General features: G+C 43.2%; 1 protein-coding gene across 1 annotated transcript in view; it reads left to right on the top strand.

Annotated features, from left to right (window-relative positions):
* ADGRL3 (adhesion G protein-coupled receptor L3) overlaps positions 1 to 26105 on the top strand; it is a 526793-nt gene that overhangs the window by 335635 nt on the left and 165053 nt on the right. The window contains exon 6 of the mRNA XM_035542902.2: positions 16965 to 17765. Coding sequence (XP_035398795.1) covers positions 16965 to 17765 — 801 coding nt within the window. The remainder of the gene's footprint in view (positions 1 to 16964; positions 17766 to 26105) is intronic.

A 26105-nucleotide genomic window follows, 5' to 3' on the forward strand; every position in this document is an offset into this window, starting at 1 on the left:
ACTGCAGTAATAGTATTCCTAGAGAGTTGTGAACTAAGAATTGCCGTAAGCAGTGAATTAGATACCTGACAAATGGCCAGCTGTGCGGGGTCACTGATCCTTGCTCTGAGAAGGCTTCAGGGTGCTGACATTTGTGTTTGCTTCCTTACCTGTAAAATGGGGATCATTCTTACCCAGGTGCAGTTTTGGAGGGAGTAGCTGTGTAATACCTAGTTCCAATATTTTGCAAACTCTCAGAGAGGTCTTCTGAGAGAGGTGGAAGCCAGCAAAGCGGGCTGTTCCCAGTTTGCATTTCTTGCCTGTTGGTCGTGAAAAGAGCGATGCCAGAGCCTTGTCAAGAAGGTTCCCAAGGCTTGAAACCAGAGGCATCTGCTGGGGTTATGAACTGCTTAGCAGCCTGGCTTGGTGGCGGGGGTTCCTGTAAATTGATCGGCTCTGTCTTTACCTATACATTTCGCAGCTGTTGTGGGGAACACTTTATTTGCTGCACAGCTGCGGGGGTGAGAGTGGCAGATAAGTCGACTGGAAGAGATGGATGTGTGGTCACATAAGCAGAGGACAAGAAAGCGTGGATTTGTTCAGGCTCTTCTGGATGTGCCTTCCTGCAAGAGCGCTGTGGGGATTTTTGTGGGGATGGGGATGCCTTTTCTTCATCTAATGCGCCCTGAAACGCAGTATGAAGTGACTGGGGAAGCCTAAAGAAAGCATGTTTGTTCTCATTTTGTATTCCTTTCCAATGATGTGTTTCAGTGGCACACGTTCTGTTGGTTGAAGTCATAAATCATGAAAAAAGCTCCTAGACTATGAGCTGGCCTGGCCTGAACACTGCAGCCAGTGACGAGCTCCTTTGCTGAAAGCTGGGCCTGGGGTCATCAAAAACTCAGTACATCGCATTGCTGACATGCGTGCCAAAGGGCAGGATGGCTCTGCTGCCTTCTCCTCCACCTCCTGTGTCAGCTGTGTCTCCCAGCTGCTTGCGAGCATGCAGAGCTGGAGCTGATCCATTCATCTTCCTTTTTTCCTTCCCCTGTGTCAGAGTTTGACACCAGGACAGGCAGCACCAGCTGCCAGGAGCCCCCTCCCTGCCTCCCGTCACCCCCTCCTTTTTCTTTCAGAGAAGGGCGGTCTCGGCCTTTCTAGATAATACATACGCTTTCATCCTTTCTCCGAGTCTCAGGTCACACAATCTGGTGTTATTAAAAGTCTTTGAGCCTCCAACACACGAGGTGAAAATACCCTAGATCAGACACTGAAGGAGAAGAGCCAGAACTGCTCTTCTGTGCCGTTTTCTGAGCATTTCAAAATGGGTTGGACTTCTGTTAATTTAAACGAATGCCCTTAAAGCCAACAAGCAGGTGTTCCAGCTCACTGGGGCCAGGTAGAGCCATCACAGGAACTCTCTTGTTTTTCCCTTTAGCTCAGGGACAATGTGGTAACACGCTGAAAGTTCTTAACATTTTTATAAAAGTAGGCATTTGTGAAATATCAAGCCACATGAGCTTCTTCTACTAGAAGGGTGGGCTACCCACAATCTCTCACTCACTGCTCTTGCTTGCAACACCTAGGGTTTCATACGCTTGTTGAGGCCAAACAGTTGATCAAACCTTTGTTGGATTATGCCTACATGTCATCTGAATTTTATAATGATTCGCTGATTTCCGGGATACGTGTTTTTTTTAGCCTCAAATATTGTTATCATTTTGTTGTTCTGCTGGTCATCAGAAACTGCTGCCTCTCTCAGAGAGGTGCAAAAAAAAAGTAGGCTGGGTTAGTGATGAGCTGCGGTGGCAGGAAGATGAATGCATGTTGCTGCATGGTCTCCGGGTTGTGTTTTCTCACCAATCTTAACGGTGATGCTTCTTAAACTGTTTCACTTCTAGCCTAGCACAGCATCTTTTCACCAGGTGATCTTAGGTCATCCAAGCGTGCTTGGGTTTGGTCCAGTTCTTCTCAAATGCCCAACTTCCTCCTTTCCCTCCCACCCCCAAGGTTATTTAGTAGTTTGGTGGAAAGATGCATCTTCAGAAGCCTCTCCCAGGAGACACTAAGCTTTGTTTGTGCTGTTCATGGGCTTAGGCTCTAACATGTTCCCGTAAGATCTGTTAGATGAGGCCACCCAACAACACAGAAGAGAAAGGCTACAATGAAAGGAAAGGGCTGATGTCCCATCACCACCACCATATAGGCATGGCTTCACTGATGTCTCTTTGGGAACCTCCAGCAATGTGACCATTTGATTCTTGGGTTTTTCCTCATCTAAATTGTCCAAAAGAGAGATTTCAAAAGAGCATTTACCTGAACCAAGCATAGCCCTGGTGTCTGGCTTTGTCCCTTTGACCTCTTAGGGTCCCTCTTAGCCCTGTTTCCTATTTTCAGATTACTAAAAGCTGGGCTGAAAACTGAACCTCACCCTTAATTCTTTTTCCAGTTTGAAGTTAGCAAGATAAGTAAGTGTCGTTTTACATAAAAACTAAGCCTTAGCAAAGTGGACAGATTTATTGAATTACCTCATAGCAAAATGAGTGTGTTTCATTGTCACATATTTTTTTTCTTTTTACTCCAGTGAGATTTTTTTTTTTTAATCTATTGATGACATGGTGAAAATACTGCATTGGCTAAGAAATAGAGAGAGGGCACCACATACTGACCGCTGTAATAATGTACACCAGTAAATATCGTGCAAGAGCTCAAGGATCCTAATTTCCGAATATAAAATATATTAGAAGTTAAGCTGTTGCAAAAGCGCACAAAAGACTTTTCTGAACCTTCATAAATTCATATGCTTTAAATTAGAAATAAAATAGTCTTTTTTTCATTGATGGTGAAAATGATAGGTCTTAGTAGTGCCTAATATTCAGTTCATTGCAAATAGTACCAAATTTCTACGTATTCACCGCATATATTTTATTGCTGTAATTTGTGGTTCTCCCAAGCAGAATAATATTTTTACTTCACCAAATATACCAGTGCAAGTTAAAGGTCTCAGATGTATTCCTTTAAAGTGACAGTTCATTCCAGCTAGGTCCCTGCTTTATATCAGTGCTTATTCATTAAAAAACTAAGTATAAAATATGTCATCCTTCTTAGTCCTAGGTTCATACGGTAGGGAACCAAATCCTGAAACACATAAAAGTGCTTTTTATTCGTGCGTGGGCCCAGAGCACACATTTGGTGCGAGCTGCCCTCCGTTAATGCGTTTACCTGCGTACTTCGTTAAGTCAACACATCGCAACACCAACCTGCCAGAGGTCCGCTTGTGTGGCAGCCGCAGCCGGTGGCAGCCTGGCTGGTGCAGCCTTCCCCAGAGCACCGTGGGGACCCCCGCCAGCCCCTGGCTCCGTTTCTGCTCCTTCGTCAGCTCGGCAAGTATGCGAGGGCTTTCTGCGCGGTCCTGTAGCTAGTGATTAATGAGTTCTTGGCGCGGCGAGGAGACAAGCGAAACAGAGGTAAGAAAGATGCTGCTGCACAGCGGAGAGAGGGAGTTTTGCTCAGCTGGGGTTGGAGGACACCCTGAAGTTTAGTGGAGGAGTTGCTCTGAAGCAGCATGTTTAGTGTTGCCTAAATCTGCATCCCTCAAGGAGGCGGTTATGCATGTCTGTCTTGCACGTACGCAGGCATGCCCACAGCCTCTCCCATCTCCCCAGCACATCTGGAGCAGGACATGGGGAAAACCACGGGAGCCTGGCCTTTCACCTTCAGCAGGACATGATCTCCTCTAAAAAAAATCTGCATCTCAGCATAGATTTTGTTGCTGAGAGCTGGAGGAAAACAGAAGATGAAATGAAGACTCCTAAGCAGTGATACTTGCCTTGGTGATGTGTAGTTGGATGTGGGTGTCAGACTATTGCTGCTCCAGTGACTGTTTCTTCAGAGCATTTTGGGAGTGTGCCTTGAAGCGTAATCTATGCCAGTACCTAAATGAGTGTATGTGCATTTGACATGGTTGGGCGAATTATTTAAATCTGAAAATATTGCAAATCATTCCTGTGCATACGTGTAACTTGGGTTAATTACTTACACCTGAAAATGCTAGAAGTTATGCCCTGATTTTTATCCTGATTCTCCTTCTTCTTTTTTCTTCTTTTTTTTTTTTTTTTAAATTCTGCATGTTGTTAAAATTTGCCGTGCAGCTTTTAAAACCTTGTCCCAAAGCACCAATTCCGATGCCTCCTTTCTCTGCTCTTCACTCGCTCTCCGTAGCAGTTGCGGTAAAATCCCACCTCACCTACTTCGTAGGTGTTCCCCGATTCAGAGAGGAGAAAACAAATGTGTTGGTTTATTGCTCGGTTTTGTGGAAAGACTTTTCTTGTTTTGATGGGCATTTTACTCCAGCATCCAGTTGGAGACACTTAAGAATAAGTACTATTGAGAGAGGCAGCTGATGCAAAATCCGTCCTCACGGTTTTCTCAGCAGCTAAAACGAAGTGGTGTTTTACCTACCAAGCATTATTAAAGGAAACTCAGCCATAGCAGCCGGTGTCAGCAATATGCCTCGCAATCAAACAAGAAATATGGTAGATACTCAAAGACATGAGATAACTGCCAAGGCTTATTGCAGAGCAAAGAGCTTTTCAAAAAATGTTTTCTCTGAAGAGCATCAGATTTCACTCACTTCTCACAGCACAGACATGCCTTGGCAATCATGATTAGCCTCATTTGGGCCTGTGGAATCCATTATTTTATAGCTAGTCTCGGAACTGGCAGTATGACAAACAGTTTATTCCTCTTTGGAGAGAAATCTGACCAAAAGACACAGAGCTTCAATTCAGCACTCCCCCACCTAGGATGTTTTCCCTTCCCACTTATGGCTTAAGGCAAGGTACCTAACGTTTGCCTTGATGGCTCTGTCAGGCTCTTGACATCCCAAATTTATCTCGTGCCTGGATGAGGACAAATCTTTAATGAACATCAGGCTTTTGTTCCTTTTTTAAAGGCAGACAAGGAGGGTTTACAATTAATCTGGCAAAGAAGACATAAATAGCTATGCAAATAATAATTATCTGAATTAGCTACATTTGCCGTGTTGCCAAGTGATCTTTCAGTGCTTTTAACATCGCAGGAAGAGGAAGAACTGGGGTGGTTTTCTGGCCCTGTTCACCCAACCCAGTTACAGGTGGACTGAATGACCAAGACCGGTAAGACCTAGACTCCAACTTGCTTACGAGAGCTTCCAGGGGTTAGATTGACTGTACCAAGCAAAACTATTTCTGAAAAAGCTGTTTGTGGGGTTTTAAACCATTTTGTTGTCTGTGCCCCATTTCTGAGTTCTCCTGGGCTGAGTGGGCAATACAGACAATGAGGTGCACCATAGGTTGTTGTCCTGGAAAGTTGCATTCAGCAGTTCTGGAGGACAAAACCCTGCTGCCAGCACTTCTTGATCCACCTCCACATGTGCAGAAGCCTTTCCTGATGGCGGGGAGCAGCAGCTCAGTGCTCATTTTGTGCCCAGACTTTTTTCAGAGAGGCACTAAACGTTCTTGGAAAATGCTTGGCTGTCTATTTTTTTAACCTGGAGCTGAAAGTAATGCACAGCAATGCCTCTCTATTTTAGAAAGCAGCTCACAGCCTGAATGAGGTTTAATTCAAGCCTCCATCTCAGGGGCCAGACCTCCACCTCTTGCTCTTCAGAGCCGCAGGGCTGTGTTGCAGAAGGCTGGTGGGTGCTCAGCCTAAGACTTGTCATTGGCAGCAGTAGCCAGCTGCTGCAAAAGCCCTGCAGACAGTTAGCCCTGCAGTGCTTACATCCCCTTCTGGATCTGGGCTTTCTTTTTTCTTTTTCCTTTTTTACTTTATTTTATTTTATTTTATTTTATTTTTTTGTTATGGGAGAATGATGTCCAGGTGGCTGATTCTGCTGCAATTTAGTAGCAGCTCACTCATCTGCTGTCATGCTGGAAACAATACGAGGCCAACTGCCAATGAAAGTTTGGATGAATGACTTATATAGCTGTAATTGAATTTCACACAGTATTTGTACGATCCTTTTTTTTTTTCTCTCGCACAAAACTCATCTTTCTGCTTCTTTTTAATTGCTGAATTTCAAAAGGAAAATCCTGGTGCACAACAACTTGGGAGAGTTGCAGTAAATTAAGAAGTTACTGCTTGTTTTTTATATAATCTAGAGGTAACAGAAGGATGCGCGACAGCCATAGGGTCACACCAGAAGTCTGTTTGGCTTGTTTATCTGCCCCTGATGATGAGCAGTGGCCAATGCTCGTGGCACTTCTCCCATCTGGCAGAAGTGGTGGCCGTGGTCTTATCTAGGCAATAGTGCGGCTCTGCCCCGTTTTGCCTGGTTATGTTGCTTCTTCAGACAGAGCAGAGAAAATTAAATGATTCACCTCTGACAAACACATTGAGTAGCATAAGCAACCTTTTTGTCTCCTGAATGCCTTATCAAGGATGAATTGGGTTTTCAGGTTTCTTTATCTCTAGAATGGCACTCTAAACATAAAATCTCACCACAGAAGAGATTTATACACATTAAAAAATCAGATACTTCTTCTGAAGATGAACTATGAATATAACAATACCTGCTACTTTTTTCTTTTTTTAATATATATTTTATTCAGTGTAGTATATTTCAGGACTCATTATACCTTAAGTGAATTATCTTTACATGAGCAAAAAATATTTACCTCTTGGGTAATACGTTTAGAAGCACAGCACAATCACATTCAGCATCTGCTGAAGCTGATGAAGTGGCTGCCTCTTCAGGGGAGCCAGTCACTGTGACTGCCACCTAGAATAATAACAAGAGGAGAGAGTCAAAGGAAGAACAGAAATTATTCAGAGAATTTCAGGAAATCTGAATGTTGCAAAACAGTTAAGAACTGTCTCGCTGATCTCTGCTCTGCCAAAGAGCATAGGCTCTTGCAGGGCTGGGCACTTAGCAGGGGTTTTGTTGTTTAACCCCAAGACTCAGAACCCAGAAGTTTCATTGGCTTTCTGCAAGACTGATGCTTGTTTTTTTTTTTTCTTTCCCCTTAACAAAATATTTAAAGGCATAACTTTTTGTGTGTTTTGGTACCTAAAATGAGGAAATGAAGTCATAATATTTAAGCTCCTAGAAAATTGGCCTCGAGGGGACAATGCCATGGAAAAGCATTTGTTATTTCTTGGGTTTTTGGGACAGTCCACATGAGGGCTAGGGCCTCCGATGCCTGTCATTCATTATACAAATCTCTAACAAAAAGATGGCTTCTACCCAAAAAGTCCAAAATTTGATCTATAATACACAAAACAATTTTATAGGAAGCTATAACTTTTTTTTCATCTGTCAGAAACCTCTGGTGGACAAGAGTTAATGTACATTAGTGGTTTCCTGGGTCCTGATGACTGTAAGTTAAGCTGACGTGTGTTTTAACATTAATAATCCTTAGTATTATTTTAGTGAACATCTATTAAATTTAGTTATTATGTATTAAAAAGCAGACTGAAAGCACTGACATTTTAAGGAAGCCCAAATTAATGGTTTGAAAGGTTTCACGAATTTATCAGACGAATAAAAATCCAAAAAAAAAAAAATCCATTTATGAAAAATGACAGCTTTGATTTCTGCAAATCCATAGATACCGTATTTAAGGATCTAATTTAGGTTGTGGTTTGTGAAAGCGTTTATGCATTATTGACATTTCCAATCTCTGTAACTTCACAGTGAGATTAATTAGGAAGTGATAATTTTGGGAATGCGTTATATGAGGCCCCTGTAACACAAGGTAGTTACAGAGCACCTTTGTTTATGGATGCCTGGGTATTATATGAAAAATATAATTTGGAAACGGAGCAAGTATTCCTCCCTTTTATTAAATAAAGGATTAGCACTTTATTTGCTGTGAAATGCAAGCATTTCTGCTGTGCAATAAGTCATGATTGTCCAGCATTCTCCTGGAGAAACTGGCTGCTCATGGCTTGGATGGCTGGACTGTTTCCTGGGTAAAAAACTGGGTGGCCAGGCCCGAAGGGTCATTGTCAGTGGAGTTAAATCCATTTGGTGGCTGGTCACAGCCGGTGTTCCCCAGGGTTCAGTGTCAGGACCAGTTTTGTTTAACATTTTCATCAATGAGCTTGATGAGGGGATCAAGTGCAACCTCAGTACATGTGCAGACAGCACCAAGTTGGGTGGGAGTTTTGATCTGCTTGAGGGTTGGAAGGCTCTGCAGAGGGATCTGTATGGGCTAAACTGATGGGCCACATCCAACTGTATGGCATCCAACACGGCCAAGTGCCGGGTGGTACACCTGGGCCATAACAACCCCATGGGGCGGTGTAGGCATGAGGAAGAGCGGCTGGAAAAAGTCTAAAACTTAGCTTGCAGAACAGTTTTGGTCTGGAGGAGAAATGCAGTAGGGAGGCTCAAAGCTGTGTGGGGTTCTTTCATAACAGAAGTTGGCAGCTGTGAGAAGGTTAATTAACAGCAATAATTGATAAGAATAATCTATTCATTGCTCTGGCTGGAGACTGGAAGTCTGTGTGCTTTACATTCAAGTGTCAAGTTGCTCTTGGACTGCTAAGGCAGGTAACGTTAATGGGGCCTGTTCCCCCAAGGGAGGTCCCCCAGGTAAAGCAGTGGCGGGGCACAAAGCACAATCTGTTATGTATTTATTTACTGTACCTTGCTAAAGGAACCTGACATTGTTCTTGCTCTGAAAAGTAAGGGAAATGATTTCTAGTAAACCTGTCATGTTGAGGGCAAAGTAAAAAAAAAAAAAAAAGAAAAAAAAAGAAAAAAGAGAGAAAAGAAAAGTGGTAAAATGGAATCAGGTGGCAAAAATGGGAAGGTGGCAACAGTACATACTGTATTTGCAAAATAGTCTCAGAAAACCTAATTCCTCCATTCTCTCTGATTGCTCCTGAGCCTAGACCCAAGAGGGCTTCTCTGGCTGCATGTTACAACTTTTCACATGAAAAGCTCGTAAAATAAATGCTTCACGGGGGCAAACAGGCCAGGAGCTAAGGGGTCAGCTTGGTGAGGAGGGAGGCTTGTGTCTTCTGTAGTGGGAACAGCTGCACTGAAGGGACAGAAACCAAAGACCAACTTGCTATGTACCGTATTGCTGTTGCTCTTCCTTTCCCAAAAGTCCAAATGTCAGCCAGCCTTCTGCTGGGTGCAGCTTGCTGCAGTGCCTGTGACTGGTTTTGCTCATTATTAGGGTGTTTAGGGTGCAGCAGCCATCCAGCTGTGCTACAGTGGGACCCCAGGCTTTCATATAAGGATGAGAGAAATGGTCCGACGTGCTTCGGTTTGCCTGTGTGCTGCAGGGAGTGAGCTCTGAGCTTAGCTATGTGGTCTCCTTTGTCATTTTAATTACGTGTCAGGAGAACAAAACAAAACAGGGACTGGTACTCGCACAGTGTTTTGAACTTTAGGTTGCCAAAACAGCTTGTGTCATATAGATGCTGAGCTATCTATCTCTCTGACTGTTCTTCTGGCAAACCATACATTGTGGGTTGTGTGTTTTTAAGTACAAACTAATGATTAGTAACATATTTCCATTCTCTGGGTTTAGAGGTGTTTACTTCAGATCTGCTGCTGCAAAGGTCAGCTTTCCTGTAACTCTGCTACCTGATTAGGATCTGTCTATGTAACATCCATGTTTCCTGGTGGCACCAGGAGCTTGAAGCACAGAATGGTACTGTCCTCCTCAGCCTTACCAGCTGGGTGCTGAGGTAGGGAACTGGCGAGAAGATGATGACCCTCCTGCAAGTTGCATGCCCCAGTTGTGTTGCCTATGGTCTGTTGGCTGATGTGTTTCCTTGGGAACCTCAACCACTTTTCTAAATTGTAGGGATTGGGAAGAGAAACCACTCAGGACCTTGTGTGCTCTATTACTATTAGCATCACTGGGAATACATCCTACCCAGCAGCAGATTTTCCTGTAGCCTGGAGTTTCTCTAGCACTGACTGCTGGGTCCTGTCATCAACGATCTGCCACGCTGAACATGCTGTGAATCTGATGCTGTTATCATTTGTATATTGCCTAATTGCCTAGACTACTGCTTTCTGTTGTGACAGCTAAAAGGGAGTTTATTGACATGTGCTTTGGTGGACTGAATTGTGAACAAGTCTCTTGTTTAACAGTCTTTTGGTATAGAAACACCAAGAATCCTGCACCCAGATGCGTCTTCAAAAAGGAAGAGCATCTTCATCTCTGAGCAAGTTCTCCCTGGACATGCTTTGGGGTACCTTGCTAGGTTTGCAGGTTCCCAAACATATTTCTCCTTGACCCACTGAAAGGTGTGTGTGTGCTGGGGAGAGCCATGTAAATTGGGAAAGCTGTCTCTGGGTGCTGTAGGGAAGCCCTCAAGTCAAAGGCAGAGAGTTGTGGCTGTTCTGCTGTTGGTCCGAGGAGCTTGGAGTCTAGGGGTTAGAGAAAGAAAAGGCTGGAAATCCCAAGACCATCCTTGTATGAGGAGCCCTGGCACGAGGCAGCTTCCAGATTTCATTTTTATCACATTAGAGGGAGCTCAATGCTTGAGCCTGGTGCAGCAGAGTTCAGGGACAAATGGTGTGACAGTCACCACCTCGCACTATGGGTCATGTGTCGGGAAGGCACAAAACCAGCACTGTGCCTTCTGGTGATAGTTTTCCTCAGTTTGTTTCCTACTGCCATCACCACTTCTTGGCTTCACCTCCCCATGTATCTGCTCAAGCTGGTTGGTGGGGGCAAGATAACAGCAGTTAGTCACATCTGGCATGGAGCACCCTCAGAACAGCTGAAATGCTGCATCTTATACCACTAAGGTCAGCCTCAAAAAACTGTTTTAGAAGTCCTTCAATTTCATCATTAATTATGTGTTTAATGCTGAATGTCTGTATATTAAGTTTGACCTGGGAAGGACAGCAACAGGGATTGGATTTCGCTTACTCTGCTGTTACACATCTGTCCTGAAGAAAACAGCTGGCAAAGTACAGGGCACAACTTTTTATTTACTTTTGCAATTGCATTTAACATCCCCCCTACTCGGATCATTTTTTTCCAGGAGTTTTGTGCTCATGTTGTGGGTTTGAAGTAGTGCCAGGGAGAGAGAGCTCTCTACAGGACCCTACTGATGCCACAGTGTGCTTGTGCCTTGTAGAGTTGAGTGCAACTCAACGTGGTGGTAAGAAAATGAGCAGTTAATGTTGTTCAAGTGTTAATTGTGCCGGAAATTAAGAGCGTGTTTTCAGAGCCTCTATACCCAGCAGCACGAAGAGTATTTAATTAATTTGTTTGTGTGATTTCTCTGAATGGGTGGCAGGGAATCTGCCTGATTGCTCGGCTCTGGGCTCAGCAGGGGCAGGCTGCAGCAGCTGACAGTCACACGTTGGGCTTGGTTTCTCTCCCATCTGAAGAAATGGGTGAAAATCAGGGCGCGTGGAAAGTCTTGTAACTTCCCCCAGCCTCACCGAGGGGTTCTTGATTTCCTTCCAGCCTCTCATGCTGTGGAAGCCAAAGGCACTGGCCTGCAAGCAGCATAGGAAATCAAGGTGAAATACCCTTGTTGTGTTCAAACGAATGTGCCGTCAGTAGTAGAAGCAGAAGGTCTCACTGAAAGAGAAATAACTGTGTGTACACATTTTTTTCTTAGATCCCTGTAGGGGAAGATGAGGTGCCTCCTGTGCTTTTAAATGCTACAAACTGGCACTTCTAATGTATTTTGGCATTGCAGAGGTGTAAAATGGACTGTAATCAGACAAAATTCAAATAATTCTGTCAATGCTGTGTACAAACAGATTTGCAGTGGTATTTTGCATAAATGAGGTGATAATCAGACCCTAATTCAACCCTTCCTTTTGATATAATTCAATGAGGTAAGCCCTCCAAGCTTTCCTTGCAACCTGTTTGAATAATAGAATGTTGTCCCAGTAGAAGCAGAGGAATTAGTGAAATTTAAAAGCATTAAGTCTTAAATCAGAAAGTATGTATTTGGGATGCATACAACGGAGAGCACCAAAAGCACCATGCAGGAGCTCACCAAAACATGCACCGTGTCTGGGATTGTATGTGTATAATATATATCACAGAATCACAGAATGGCTTGGGTTGGAAGGGACCTCAAAGATCATCCAATTCCAATCCCCCTGCCATAGGCAAGGACACCTCCCACCAGGTCAGGTTGCTCAGGGCCTCATCTAACCTGGTCTTGAACACCTCCAGGGATGGGGCATCCGCAGCTTCTCTGGGCAACCTGTGCCAGAGCCTCACCACCCTCTGAGTGGAGAATTTCCTCCTAACCTCTAATCTAAATCTCCCCTCTTTTAGTTTAAAACCGTTCCCACTTGCTCTGTCAATATCTGACTGAGCAAAGAGTTGCTCTCCATCTTTTTTCTAGTCCCCTTCAAGTACTGAAAGGTTGCAGTGAGGACACCCCAGAGCCTTCTCTTCTGTAGGCTGAACATCCCCAGCTCTCTCAGGCTCTCTTCATAGGAGAGGTGCTCCAGCCCTCTGATCATCTTTGTGGCCCTCCTCTGGACCTGTTCTAACAGCCCCACGTCCTTCTTGTGCTGGGGGCCCCAGACCTGGACGCAGCACTCCAGGTGGGGCCTCGCAAGGGCAGAGCAGAGGGGGACAATCCCCTCCCTCCACCTGCTGGCCACCCCTCTGCTGATGCAGCCCAGGATGCAGTTGGCCATAACAGAACTGGCTGTGGCACTGACCACTAACAACACATACAAGCTTTTCAGGATAAGGGTAATCAATGCTTCAGGTCACTCAGCTGGTCGTGAATATATTATCTCCTGCAGAAGCTTCCCTTTTCGTACTTCAGGATATTGCTCGGTTGTTGGAGTGCATTACAAAAGCTTTTGCTCAGTGTGAAACGTAAGTTACAACCATCTACGCTGCCAGAGGTACAGTATCCCATTAGGCCAGAAGAACTGGTGTTGCGTGAAGGTATATATTTGGATGTCTGTCATTACTTTCTTGCTTTTCCAAGGGATATTTAGTGTTTTTATTAATACCTTATTAACTGTGCCCAGCCACAGCCTGGGACAGGAAGAGCAATTGCTTTGTGAGTTTCTCCAGTCGCTGGGTCCGGTGCCTTTTAGTTCTGCTGGCTTTTTCCCTTGCAAAATCAGGTACTTGCACTGAAATGTGTTGTCTCTGCTCACTAGAGCCCTGATAGCCACATGGGGAAAACATTTACCTTTAACCTCAACCTGTTACAAGGTAGAAAACAGTCTGAATCAAAGCCCAGGTAAAAAAGACTGCTTAAGCTTGGAAAAATGTTCGTTTTGGGAGCTTCTGTTATATAGCTGGCTCTGGACACGCGCCTCTGCACATGGTGAAGTGCAGATCCACATGTCTAGCCAATGCATTTGCAGTCTTATCCTGAAATCATTGAGCCTGTTGATCTTCCATTTAGCCTGCAGTTTCCCATCCAAATGAACGAGACTTTTAAATGCAGAGGGTTTGCAATCCCAGCACTGGAGGACAGTCATTTGGCTAATGTCTCAGTCTGGAAGGGGCCAGAGTGAGCTCTGCACAAGCGAAAACAAAGCATGTGTGCATACCTTTGCATTCCTGTCTCGCTTCTCTGAACAGAGATCTCTCAGCTGTCAAAACTGTACTGTTTTACTGGCAAGTTCTCACTTCTCCTTTGGTGATATTTTATGGGGCCTGTCTTCTCCTATACCTTCAGGGAAGAGACCCTGCAGAACCAGCAAACCCAAGGAAGGGGAGTGCAGAAGCTGTCTTGGGGCCTCACCTTGCCATATTCTTGGTTTTCTTTTCAGAAAAGTGCTGTGTGCACTGAAACACACAACACATCGCAACTGATAAACGCAGGAGCGATATCCTGACATTTCAGTATATTGCCATGTGGTTTTCTGTGTACCACTTGAAGGAGAGGCAGGTGCACAGAAAACAGCGCTGCTCCTTTGTTAGGGCTGTGCCTCATTTTCCAGGTTCTACCCTCCTCTAAAGAAACAGTTTTTTTTTCCAGAGATTTGACCATTTGGCTTGTTCTGTAGGCTGCCCAACTCAGCCCTGTGATTGCTGTGCCCTGCTGTCTTGGCATGGCTTTGTGAGCCAGCACGGGCCAAGCCCACGATACAGGGATCCAACCAGAGCACCAGCTTTTTGCTGACCCTATGGCAGCATCCTGCCCTGCAGACAGCCAAGCATGGGGCAAAGGCAGGCAGGACCCTCATCCCCCTGGGATGCACCCAGCTGCTGCTGCAGCCAGAAGAAGGGGTTGGTGCCACAACCACAGGGGGCTTTCAGATGACAGCCCCCAGAGCCTCTCACAGAAGGCTGTTAGATACAGAAAGCGAGCATTTAGAGATTAGTAAGTGCACTGCATATATTTATTCTGACTGCAAGGGGCCTTGTCCAAAGGGACACAGCCTCTTCTGCAGCATCATTATGCATGGTGAATAATTCACATAAAAACATTCTGCAAGATGTGGGGTTGGGCTTTTTAAAGAGCGCTTAGATATTTTTAACTTGTTATCATTATCAGTCATCAGACGCTTACTGACAATCATGTAAGTATTACAATATTTAAAATGTTTTTTTTGTTTGTTTGTTTGTTTGTTTTCAAGTCCTCCTAAGCTTGTTTCTCTGAGACATGGGACAATATTCTGCAAATGTCTACCAATGGGCTTCATTTGACTCTCACAAGCTCTCTATTAGTGTCATAAGGGAATATTCTTCTGCTTAATAAAGTAGGCATCTCTATTTTACAGGTTTTTTGCTAAATATATGAGGTTGTGTATTTTATAATGTTTCTCCTTGAACGAGTTCATTCTATATATAAATCTGGATCACTTGTATTTCAGAGTATGGGTATTTCATTTTGTTCTATGAACGTAGTCCAAGGCTGCTGACAAGGTCTCTCAGAAAGTTCAGGGGGTTTGGTATGTCCCAAGTATTGTTTTTTTTCTCTTAAAATATTCGTAAAGTTAAAATATGCCTGTATTTTGATCAGTTTGTCTGCATATTATTCAGTGTATATGGGCAGAAGGGCTTTAAATATATATATATATAAAATGTTCACGTTATGTAGTAGTATCTAAAGTAAATTATTAAATCTTCCTTTTCATATGAAAGAGGTAAAGAAAAGTACCTGGCCAATACAGTACCATTAATCTATTCTCTTTTCTCCTTTCTCTCTTTACTTCTCTCTCTACAATAGAAGTGGAACAAAAAGGTAATTAAATACCTTTCGAATTATATATATATATTACTTATGTATAGGCTAAGTTATTTAACAGTTTAACGTTTTAGTTGAAATACTTTGTCATTAATTCTCACTACTTTTTTGTTAAAGTTTATTTAGTCTCTCTGCTGCTCAACTTCACGAGATAACTCATTTTTGCTGAGAAGTTTTACCAGTACCACTTCCTTTCATTAAATTTCTATTCAAAGGTTTAGATAATTCCATTTTCTTCTGCCCCAAAGAATTTGGAAAGCATGCGTACATACGTATGTGCATAAGTATACCTAATTATGCTGCAAAAGCCTTTTAGAAATGGCACCCCTTTATCAGCTCCTTGGGGTGGTTACCAAGACTCCAGTAGAGCAATATGCTTTTACACCAGCTGCTAAATCTGATTTTCCTCCTGTTTCGCTCTCCAGAGGATATTATTTCTGAATTTTCAAAAAATAATTGGTTAAACTCCAAGCAGGGAGTACAAATGTGGGATCCCATCTGCTAGCCCTGTGCTACCATAATCCCGTGGTGGGATGGCTCCTCGTGGCTCCCCGCTGCCTATCTCATCATGGTGGTTATTCAAGTTCATGAAGATCAGCATTACAAGCAACCAACAAGTATTCTCCCCCTGAAGCACATGCAGCCCCTCCAGGTTGGAAGGGTGCTTACGTGGATGGTGAGGGCCAAGCGAGCCTGTTTTGCTCCGCAGCATCCCTCACACACCGCTTTTGTCTCCCCGCACAGCCGGTTGGGCTGTTGGCCTTTCCATGATGCCAACATCTGCCCAGAGCTTCCTCCCATGCCTCGGCCATGAGCCAGTCCCCCTCATCCCCCCAGAAGTCTGAGCAGCAAAGCAGCCTGGTTAGTCCCACTGCTCCTCTGTGCTCCTCTCATGTAACAATAGAAGGTATATGTTCTTAAGTTTGAATTACTACTATATTTAACAGGACATTTTTTAACTGATTAAAATCTAGACCTTGGGTTCCTCTCCAGTGAACTTGATGCTTTTCCTTCTTTCCTTTCTTTCTTTGTTCCTTCGCTCCTTCTTTTCTTCCTTCCTTCCTTTCTTCCCTCCTTTCTTCCTTTCTTCCTTCCTTCCTTCTTTCTTTCCTTTTCTTTTCCTTTCAGCATTCATACATCGTTCATTTTCAATTGTGTGGACTGCATGTTTTGTGTGTCCTGTAGCGGCTTCAAAAACTTCATTCCTAGTTACACTACTGGTCTGTAGTTGGGTATTCCCTTCCACTCCCTTTGCTCTAAATGCCCTTCTGAGTTGCTAAGGGATTCACCTCTGCTTTGCTATTGGTACCCTTTAAATATTTAATATCACTTGGGCTATAAGGATGGGACTTTCTTTCTTTTATTTCCATTTCTAGGCCACTCTTCAGTGGGCTGTTCAAAATAACTATGTGGAACAATTCCCCGGGAGTTTACTCCTTCACCTAGTAGGTACAGATTCACTGCAGAATGTAATCTGGAAATACAAACCCAGAAATCCTTTGGGGGCACATACTCATTTCAGAGTTTACAAAGGCGAGTGGTCCAAGTAAGTACACCTGTAAAAATAGATTTGAAAAGCAATAAGAAAATGAGCCGAAGTTGATAGAAAAAGCAGAAAAACAATCAATTTGGTGGAGCAAGTCTTGTTCTAGAGACTTGGCCACTGGAAAGGCTGGTCTCCAGTTACAAGTCATTGCTTGTGGGTTTCCTCTGATCTCAAGTGTCCTCTGCTGCAGAACTAGAGGCTGTTTCGATGTTTGGGCCAAGCACCCCTGGACTCTCATTAACTTTGTTTTTTTGTTTTGAATTCTTTTCATCTCCAACAGTTTTTCTTTGCCCTGGATTGCTAAAAGGAGTATACCAGAGCGAACACTTATTCGAATCTGACCACCAGTCCGGTGCCTGGTGCAAAGACCCTCTGCAGGCATCTGACAAGATCTACTACATGCCCTGGACACCATACCGAACAGACACACTGACGGAGTACTCCTCCAAGGATGACTTCATTGCCGGGAGGCCAACCACAACCTACAAACTCCCACACCGAGTGGATGGCACGGGATTTGTGGTGTATGATGGGGCTTTGTTCTTCAACAAGGAGCGAACCCGAAACATAGTCAAGTTTGACTTGCGGACAAGAATAAAAAGTGGGGAGGCGATCATAGCTAATGCAAATTACCATGACACCTCTCCCTACCGCTGGGGAGGCAAGTCTGATATAGACCTGGCTGTGGATGAGAACGGGCTGTGGGTAATCTATGCAACAGAACAAAATAATGGCAAAATAGTCATTAGCCAGTTAAACCCTTACACATTAAGGATAGAAGGGACATGGGATACTGCCTATGACAAGAGGTCAGCTTCTAACGCCTTCATGATTTGTGGGATTTTATATGTGGTGAAGTCTGTGTATGAAGATGATGACAATGAGGCCACGGGGAATAAAATAGACTACATATATAACACTGACCAAAGCAAGGATAGCATGGTGGATGTGCCCTTTCCAAACTCCTATCAGTACATTGCTGCTGTGGATTATAATCCCCGGGACAACCTCCTTTATGTATGGAACAACTATCACGTAGTGAAGTATTCCTTGGATTTTGGCCCACTGGACAGCAGAGCAGGTAAGGGTTTTGATACTGAACCAAAATATAAACTGGGTTTTCTATTTGTCCACACAAATAGGGTGTAAAATTGAAATATGCTTCTGTGTTAATGATCTGCCTGTGTCTGTAAATTTAGCCCCACCACAAGACCTATGATGGATATTCAGTCGTTAATACACGCAGAATATATTTTTAACATCTTAGCTTGAAACAAAATAGAGAAAGGAGTGTGCTACCCATAACTAACCCGAAACAGTCTCCAAATGTCCATGTTCTTTTTCACATCACAGGAATAGTAACACTATTTTCTTCTTAATTGAATTTTGCTCCATACATAAGATCATTATCCCTTCTGCAGGAATTTTGGCAAAATGAAGCATGGAAGATGCTGTCACTGCAAACAGCATGGGGCAAATTGCCAGCCAGTTTAAATGAGTTAGTTCCATTAAGCTGGGGGAGTCTGGGCCTTTTACAGAAGCCAACAATAATTGCACATGTGAGCGTGCACCCACAAGTGTATCTCTAGAGTCAGGAGAGGAACTGACAACAAAATCTACCAAATTGTTGGTTTGTTTCCCTTTCTTTAAAGTTGCTCTTTTGTTTTCTTTCTTCTTCTTCTTTTTTTTTTTCCCTCCATTTCGTTCAGGTCTATGTCTTAGAATACTTTCTCTAAGATCGGAATATCCAGTCCTCAGAGGATTTCCAGCTTTCTCATGTGTTTTCCGTGTCATAAATTACACTGGTAGTTACTTAGTTGGGTTATAGTCACTAAGGATTACCAACTTCATCATTTTGCAACTATTGTGGTCACAGTTGCTACTTGATTAGTACCATGACTTAGCCTAAATTGTGGTGAGGCGTTGATGGTGCAAGAATTTCCAAACTGTATTAGCTCAATATCTTTCAAATGATTACTGCTATACATAAACATATTTTAGTCAGAGTTATCAGGTATTTCTTGTGGTGGACTGTGTATTTAGAAATGGTGAAAAAGGAATGTGAAAGAAATATAATGTAAACGGTAAACTACTTGGTTAGTAACATGGTTATGCCAAAAATATTCTTTTTTGATAATAAGAAATACTAGGAAGCAGATCAGTGGATTCAAAGCTTCAGATTGCCAAAAGACGAGCAAAGAGGTTTTTGCTGCTGACCTTTTCTTTTCCTTTGTGCAGCCTGTCATCCATATTAAAAAAAAAAAAAAAAAAAGAAAGAGATGCTGAAAGAAACTGACGATATGAAAATCTGGGGAGGGGTGGAACAGAAGTAGTAAACGAGCAGTGAATTTCCAATTTTATACAAAAATGTAAGGAAGAGGAGAAAGATGCCATGAAGAGGCAAATGAACAAGCCCAAGTGACTGTTAAGGGAAGAGCAAGGACCCTTTCAATGTTGTTGACCTCTGCAAGATCTCAGATGAGCAAAAAATGAAGTAATACTTTTCATTCTCCCAGCTTAATGATGAGCATGTACTTTCTGAGTGGTGGAGTGAAGCAGAGCAATTTGTGAGCTATTGGTTATTCCCAAGGACTGAAAATCAGTTGCATCCCTTCTATTTCACAGGGTTTCTCTCCTTTTCAGTGAATCATTTACAGGTATTATAGTGGACTCTCTACTACTCCATTTTCATACGGTGACCATTTTCAGTAATAGCATCTTTAATAAAAAAGCTGTAATCAATGAAAAACTCAATCTGCACTTTTTTTGGTGAAAAAACTAAATGCCTTCACCACATCCCATTTTCCCAACTGAGTCTAAGCTGGCGAGATGTGAGGGCAGCTGAAAATCTTGCAGAGGTATGGAAATCTGTTAGGTGTAAGGCTTTGATGTATCCCCATGTCATTCTGTTTGCCCCTTTAATTTCACCGATGTCTGGATGAGAATTTAAAACCCAACAGTGACTACAATGGAAAGCTGAGGTAGATATTGGCTTTTGATGTTGGAAAGGAGAGGGTTAAAGTTGATGTCAAGGAATCTGGTAAGCATTCTCGGATGTTCCTTTCGTACATTTTTGATAGCTTTGTAATGTGGGCATGAAGCTGAATTTTACATGCATTTCTCTTTTCTGAAAATTGCTGGGATTTCCTGTTTGGCAGAACTGTGTTAGTATCCCACTACCTCACTGTTTTACGGGTTTACAGGACTTTTGAGAGAACTGCTCTGACAGAAAGTGAAATTTTCGATTAGACAGCTCAAATGGGCCACGGCACTTCAAAGTGAAGAAAAATATCTTTGCAGAGGCAGTTCACTGCTCCATTACCTGCACAGCCTGATTAGTGGGAACATTATTTTGCTAGTCAGTGAAACAGAAGCACTGATTTTGAATTGGATAGGTGAGCAAACACTTGCTCGACACCAATTTCTTTTGTAGAGAGGAGCTGGTAGACCAGGTCCGTGTGATTCTTTTTTTTTTTTTTTTTTTACTGAGTTCAGGATCCAGTGCAACACATTTTATGGCTAATGTGAAATTTCATGCTGCATTGCTCCATATATAATACTAAAAATATGGCTGGATTAAACCCATCATGGCTCTTCCATCAAAGAGCAGAACAGGAGCCAATGCAACACTGGGAAAGCAGTGAAAACCCAGGACATATTTTTAATATTCTTTTATTTATTTATTCATTTTTATAGATAGTGGACTGTGGATATGTTCTCCCTCTTTCAAAATTGCCATTGTTTCTCACTTTCTGTAGAGCAAGGTAATGTTCAGAGAATGCTTTTTGCAGCTACTATGTATAGCTTTACAGTTTGAGTAACAAAATATGTAAACAATATCAGCTTAATTAGAAAATAAAAGAACGATTGTAAAATTGATGGGTCAAACAAATTGGTTGTTAAAAAACAATTAAGGGTGAAGTTTTAGAAACAGAGCTCTTAAAACCAAAACATTGATCATAACAAGAAAAGTGATGTATTTAGCAACCAAAATAGCCAGTAACATATTTGAAACATATTTGAAATCTCTAGTATCATGCATTTCAAGGATATGTGAAATAAAAAAAACAGGTGCTGGAGGGTCCAGTTCACTTAGACTCAAACATTTTTAGTCTTTTCCCAGATTGTCCAGGGAAACTGGGAGGAGGCAGAAGTCTTTTGTCTTACAGGAAAGGCAGAGATCATATCCTCTTACTCTTCACAGTGATTTAACATTTTCTGTATGTTTTAATTAAAGGTCTGTTTGTTCAAGTAGGTTTGGTGCATTTGTGAGATCTTCAATGTCATAGAGCTTTTCCAACTCGTTGATTGAAAAAAATGGGCTTTTACATCTCACAGAAAATGTGTCAAAATCAGGAGTTTCCGTGCTTGGCTTCTGTAGCAGCTAAAGGTACAAGGAAAGACAAAAAAATACTAAAATCTTAGGTGAGCTACAAAGCTGGATTCATCTGACCTAGAAACAATTCAGGGCTCTGGATTGAATTAAACCAAGTGTTAATTTTTCTCAAAAATTGAAAACAGTGCCTTTTGAGGATTTGCCCCATTTTTTTTTCTTTTCCTTTTGAATTTTTGGATTTGCCTGGGATTGTTTTCAGTTATCACAAAAGCAGTTTTGAAAGTAAATACTCCTGATTGCCTGCAAACCCTATGAAACCAGTCACTTCGAGAAGTGAGCCTGAAAGCACCAAAAATCTTTGAAGCATTTTTCCTTCAGCTTTTGGCCTCTAAAATTAGTCTTTTTTTTTTTTTTTTTGAGGGTGTTTCTCAATAAATGCTCCTGAGTTGTTTTTTTTCTTCTTCTTTTTTTTTCTTTTCTTGTGTAGCTGCTGTTGAGTTTGCCGATTGGATGAGATAGTGAGAATAGCTATGAAAATCTAGGAGTATTTTCTGTCACATGCTTCAAGATGCTTAACCCAGAGGGTGTTCGGGTTGATGTTTTCTGTACCCCACTAGATGTGCAGAGAGGTAAACCTGCCTGTATCAACAAGAATGAAAAATTCTCTACAACCTAATCAATCTTAATATTCACCAGAGTTACCCATTTTAATCATCACCCACTTGTGATACTGTCTGCATAAACAAACTCAGGAAAATATCAACAAATCCTCCTCTCCAAAAAGCTGAGAGCTCTGATCCTGCGCTCCCTCACATTGCTGCATACAAACAAGCGCCTCGTGGCTTCTCCACGGCTCCCAGCCCAGCACCAAATGGCCAGTATCTTCCAGTGGCAGATAGGCCAGAGGAAAAGTTTTGTCTTCTAAAGGTTTGAAGTGCTGTTCTTGTGAGGGAGCTCAGGATGCCCGGTCCCTTCGGGCCAGAGGTAAAGAGCGGGGAGCCCAGTCCCATAGCTCAGCTGTGAAGAAACCCAGAGCGGAGGATTTTCTCTCAGTGGTCTTTTTGGGGCAGATGGCTGCTCAGTGCGGTGTGACACACCACCAGCACCTGCTGTGCCCACCCCGGTGCTGTACCCTGCAGGGATGGGGGGCGGCTGTGCCGTGACACACACGTGTCACTGAGTGCTGTGGCACGGGGTCAGCAGCCGTAGCCACAACCCTTTTCAACCCCAACCTCCCTCTGATGGCACAGAGTGATTAAGAATCTGCCCTAAGGTAGTATTTGCAGTGTAATTTATACCGGTGACCTTTTATAAAGGCACGGTCTGTCACACTGCGTTCTGTCAGAGGGGTGTTTTGAAGTGGCGGAGCCTGACAGGAGGGCTTTGGTGGAGGCCAGGGGTATGTGGCCTCTCTGGGCAGGGCACGACCGTGGCTTTCTAAAGCTTCAGGCTTCCCTGCAGCCCCCTCAGCAGGGCACACATAGCTCCTGTTAGTTCCCTGGGCAGCTGCAGTAAGGCCTTGAGATAAATCAGCACCAAGATAAGGACCCCTATGTGCGCGTTTGGGGTCTGGGTTTTGTGGCAGCCATCTGCAGTGACACTTGGTGATGACGGAGCTCTTTGCAGGCACATGGATGGTAGAACTGGAGCGTGTGGCAGTGGGGAGAGAAGTGCTGCAATCATTGCCTGGCCGTAGCTATCTTCTGCTGGTAAAGCTCCATTTAGGCCACTAGTTATTTTTTGTGGCAGGAAAGAAAATGCAGACCTACTACTTTTGAGGAGACATTTTGTTCTTCCCATTAAGTTATGTCCGGGAGACCCTGGAAATACAATATTGGCTATTTAATGGCTGTAAGAAGTTAATAAATAAATATGCCCTATATATGAGAAAGATAGTGACATGATATAGGACTTATAATTCAGCCTCTTTGTGCTTAAGTGGCTTTCCTATATTGCATATTAACACTGTGGAGTGCCAGTCTGGTAATGAAATGTGATGTGAGCCTTCCATCCATATCTATGATATTTTAAAAACCTCAGAGGGTGCTTGTCAAACTTTTATCCTTCACGTTTGTCTTAAATATTGCAGGATGGTCTCTTGACATGTGATTGCAACCATTTTATTCAGTAAGGGTGATGTGTTTTTTTTTTTTTTTCCTAAAGCAGTTTTACAATGCAGATAAGGTGAACCCTCCGTCCTTATAATATGCTAATTAAGTGCATTTGTGTCTTGGGTAAAAGATGTGGCGGTATGGTGATGAATAAGAACTTTAAACACATATGACACCTCGTTAAAATGTAATTTTCACATCATAAATCTGAGGCCTTTACTTTGACAGCTGAGTAATGTGGATAGTGGGCAGAGGATCTTGAACGTTTCAAAGCTGTCACGTGCTAATAGGTAGCTGAAACCAGCTTCCTGCACTGCTCGCCTTTAATGCCATACATCCTTGCCTGGGAAATGCATCAAAAGGGCTGCCGAATCTTAAACCCCACTTGTGCACAGGATATGAATTGCTATCGCTCCGAGATCCCATTGCGATAAGACATGCTTAGCATCTCTGAAGTTGAATCCAGGCTGCATTTTAAAAGGCCAGCTGAGCCTTTTTGGTGAGCAGCTTCTCCTGGCAGACAAGGACTGTTTTTAGGGAGCTGCTGAGTGTTTAATTGCAGCTTCTCCTGTGTTTTTATTTTCCAGTTGCTTTCCTCCCATCTAGGAGCATCCCTAGCTCTCTCACTGCCGTTCCTCTTCGTTGCTTACAGTGACAGCTGCTGGTTGCACAGTGTTGCTGGAGGTTTTTGTAGAGATCAGCCCTTGCTTTCAGCAACCTTTGCTAATTCACGTCATGAATTGGAGCCTTGGCTTTTATCCTTCAATATTTGCACATATATGCCTGTCCCATTTATTCTATTAATATTTCAGTCCCCTTTTTGCTATTCAAGATAGAAAGATGTGTCTAAGTTCTGAGGTGAGGAAAGCAGCACAGAGACTCTTCATCTTTTATAACAAAGCTGGCATCTCAACCTACATTTGTTGGACAGCCAGTACATTAAGCTTAGAAGGACAGGGGGATATTTCACCTGACTGGGATACACTGGGATCCAGAAGTGCACAAATCACGTTCGTTCAGCAGTTTGAGGCCTAATCTCTCTGTTCGTTTTTGTCCTGTTTATTTTTTTTCCTCGTTATAAAGCAGTGTTAGATTACAAAATAACAAAGCATCGTACCACTGGACACTTTTCTAAAATGAGTGATTTCTGCCCTTTACCAAGAAAGCTGAAGTTTGAGCTCCTTCTTCTATCTTTTCAAAAAAAAAAAAAAAAAAAGAAAAGAAAACTTAAAATGCAAGATTCCTCAGTTTCAAAATACTCCCTTTGTGGAGCATTTCATAAATATTAATACTGTTTGGTTAGCACAGCGGGAGTATCTTCACTGCCTCTCCAGTACGAATAAATATGTGGTTGCTCCCTTCTCCTAAATAACAACACACTTCTCTCAGTGGGTGTGGAATGGGAGGCAGCCTTACCATACAGAGGCAGAGAAGTCCTCTTTGGGGCACCTATTTAAGCCACCCTCAGAAGATGTTACAGCAGAACTAATCCCTTGGGGAGCTAAACTGGGCTGCTGCTGTATCTCTTTGGAGTTGAGTTGTCCCTGTTGCAAACCATATGGGAATTTGCCATAAAATCTGCACGCAAGTCACAGCTCCTGTTCCCCACAGGCTGGGACGTGTCCGTGTCCTCTTCCTGGGGGCTTACAAGCTGGAGTGCTTTGGGACTGGGCTGGTGGGCAGCCAGCATGGGTTGGCATAGAGGAAGGTCAGTGAGAAAGAAATGATTAAGCGAAACTTGACTTTCAAGCTTCAAAAGAAAAGGAGGCCGGTGATTTTTGGGTGTACTGCTGGAGATAGCGGGGTGGTCTCAGAGGGAAAAAAGACACTAAACGTGTGTGAAGGATAGCGGCTTTTCCATTTCTGCAGCAAGCTACTTGACTTTAGGCACCAGCCTGGAGTTGTGATTAATTGTCGTTTCATTAAGTTCGAGACCACTAGGTTGTTGCACTACCATCCAGCACAGCTTATCGGCCTGATGCAAATGCTCTGCACCAAACCCAGCTATCTCAGGGGCAGGACTGAGCAGTTTGAGCAGTTTGCCAGCAGCAGGGGAAGAGGCAACACACAGCAAACACCCGAGGCAGCCTTTTGCAGGAGGAAAGGATTGCATCAAGTACTTAAGTGTTGCATTTTCACCTGCAGTTTTTATTGACATGCAGCATTTAGCCCTTGGCCAGCAGGTTTCTCTGGTTTGGCTGCAAGGAGCGAGGTCTGCGTGGGGTTGGGGGTGAAAGACTCCCGCAATATTCCATTTTTGAGCTGTCACATTTACCAGGTCCTCTCCTCTCACCCTAGAAGAGGAGTATAACCTGCCAGGCTTCTTCTGAATGCATTGCCCTCTCAATTTAGATTATAATTCTGCACCTAATTCCTCGTGGCTCACCCCATAGGGTGCAAACACCCTGTGCTCCCTGCAGCTCTGCTCTGGTGTGGCTGCAGAGCTACTCGCTTGGCTTAGGACATGGGGACAAGGTGGCCTTCTTCGTGTGCCAGCTTGTTTGTTTTTTTTTTGTTTGCTACTGTATTTTTTCAATGAGCAGCCTTTTTCCTGCTCCCCACTGAAAATACCTCCACCATGGCTCTCCTCGCTTGTCTACCACTGATTGTGTTTGTTCTGGAAATGAATACTGTAATATTTTTAGCACCACTTATTAAGGCTCGTCTCCTGAAGCCTTGTTCAGCGTTGCTAATTAACTTCTTCAGTGCCGCCAGCACTCCTCAGTGCTGCCATGCCAGGTTTTCTTTCCTCTTTTTAGGCCAAAAAAAGCAGATGCAGATGCCCTGACGCTTTCTGCTTTAGAATCAAAGCAAGCAGAGGACGCAATGGATGCTTTTCAGGATGCTGGCCTTGATACTCAGGTTAAAGAAGAGTAAAAAAGGTCTTTAGGAGTAAGCTACAAAATTAGTGAACCTTTGAAGGAGGCTTTACAGAGCCTTCCCTTGACTTGAGGAAGCTGTGCCCTTAGCATCT

The sequence above is a fragment of the Cygnus atratus genome, chromosome 4 (assembly GCF_013377495.2).
Source record: "Cygnus atratus isolate AKBS03 ecotype Queensland, Australia chromosome 4, CAtr_DNAZoo_HiC_assembly, whole genome shotgun sequence".
Classification (NCBI taxonomy): Eukaryota; Metazoa; Chordata; class Aves; order Anseriformes; family Anatidae; genus Cygnus; species Cygnus atratus.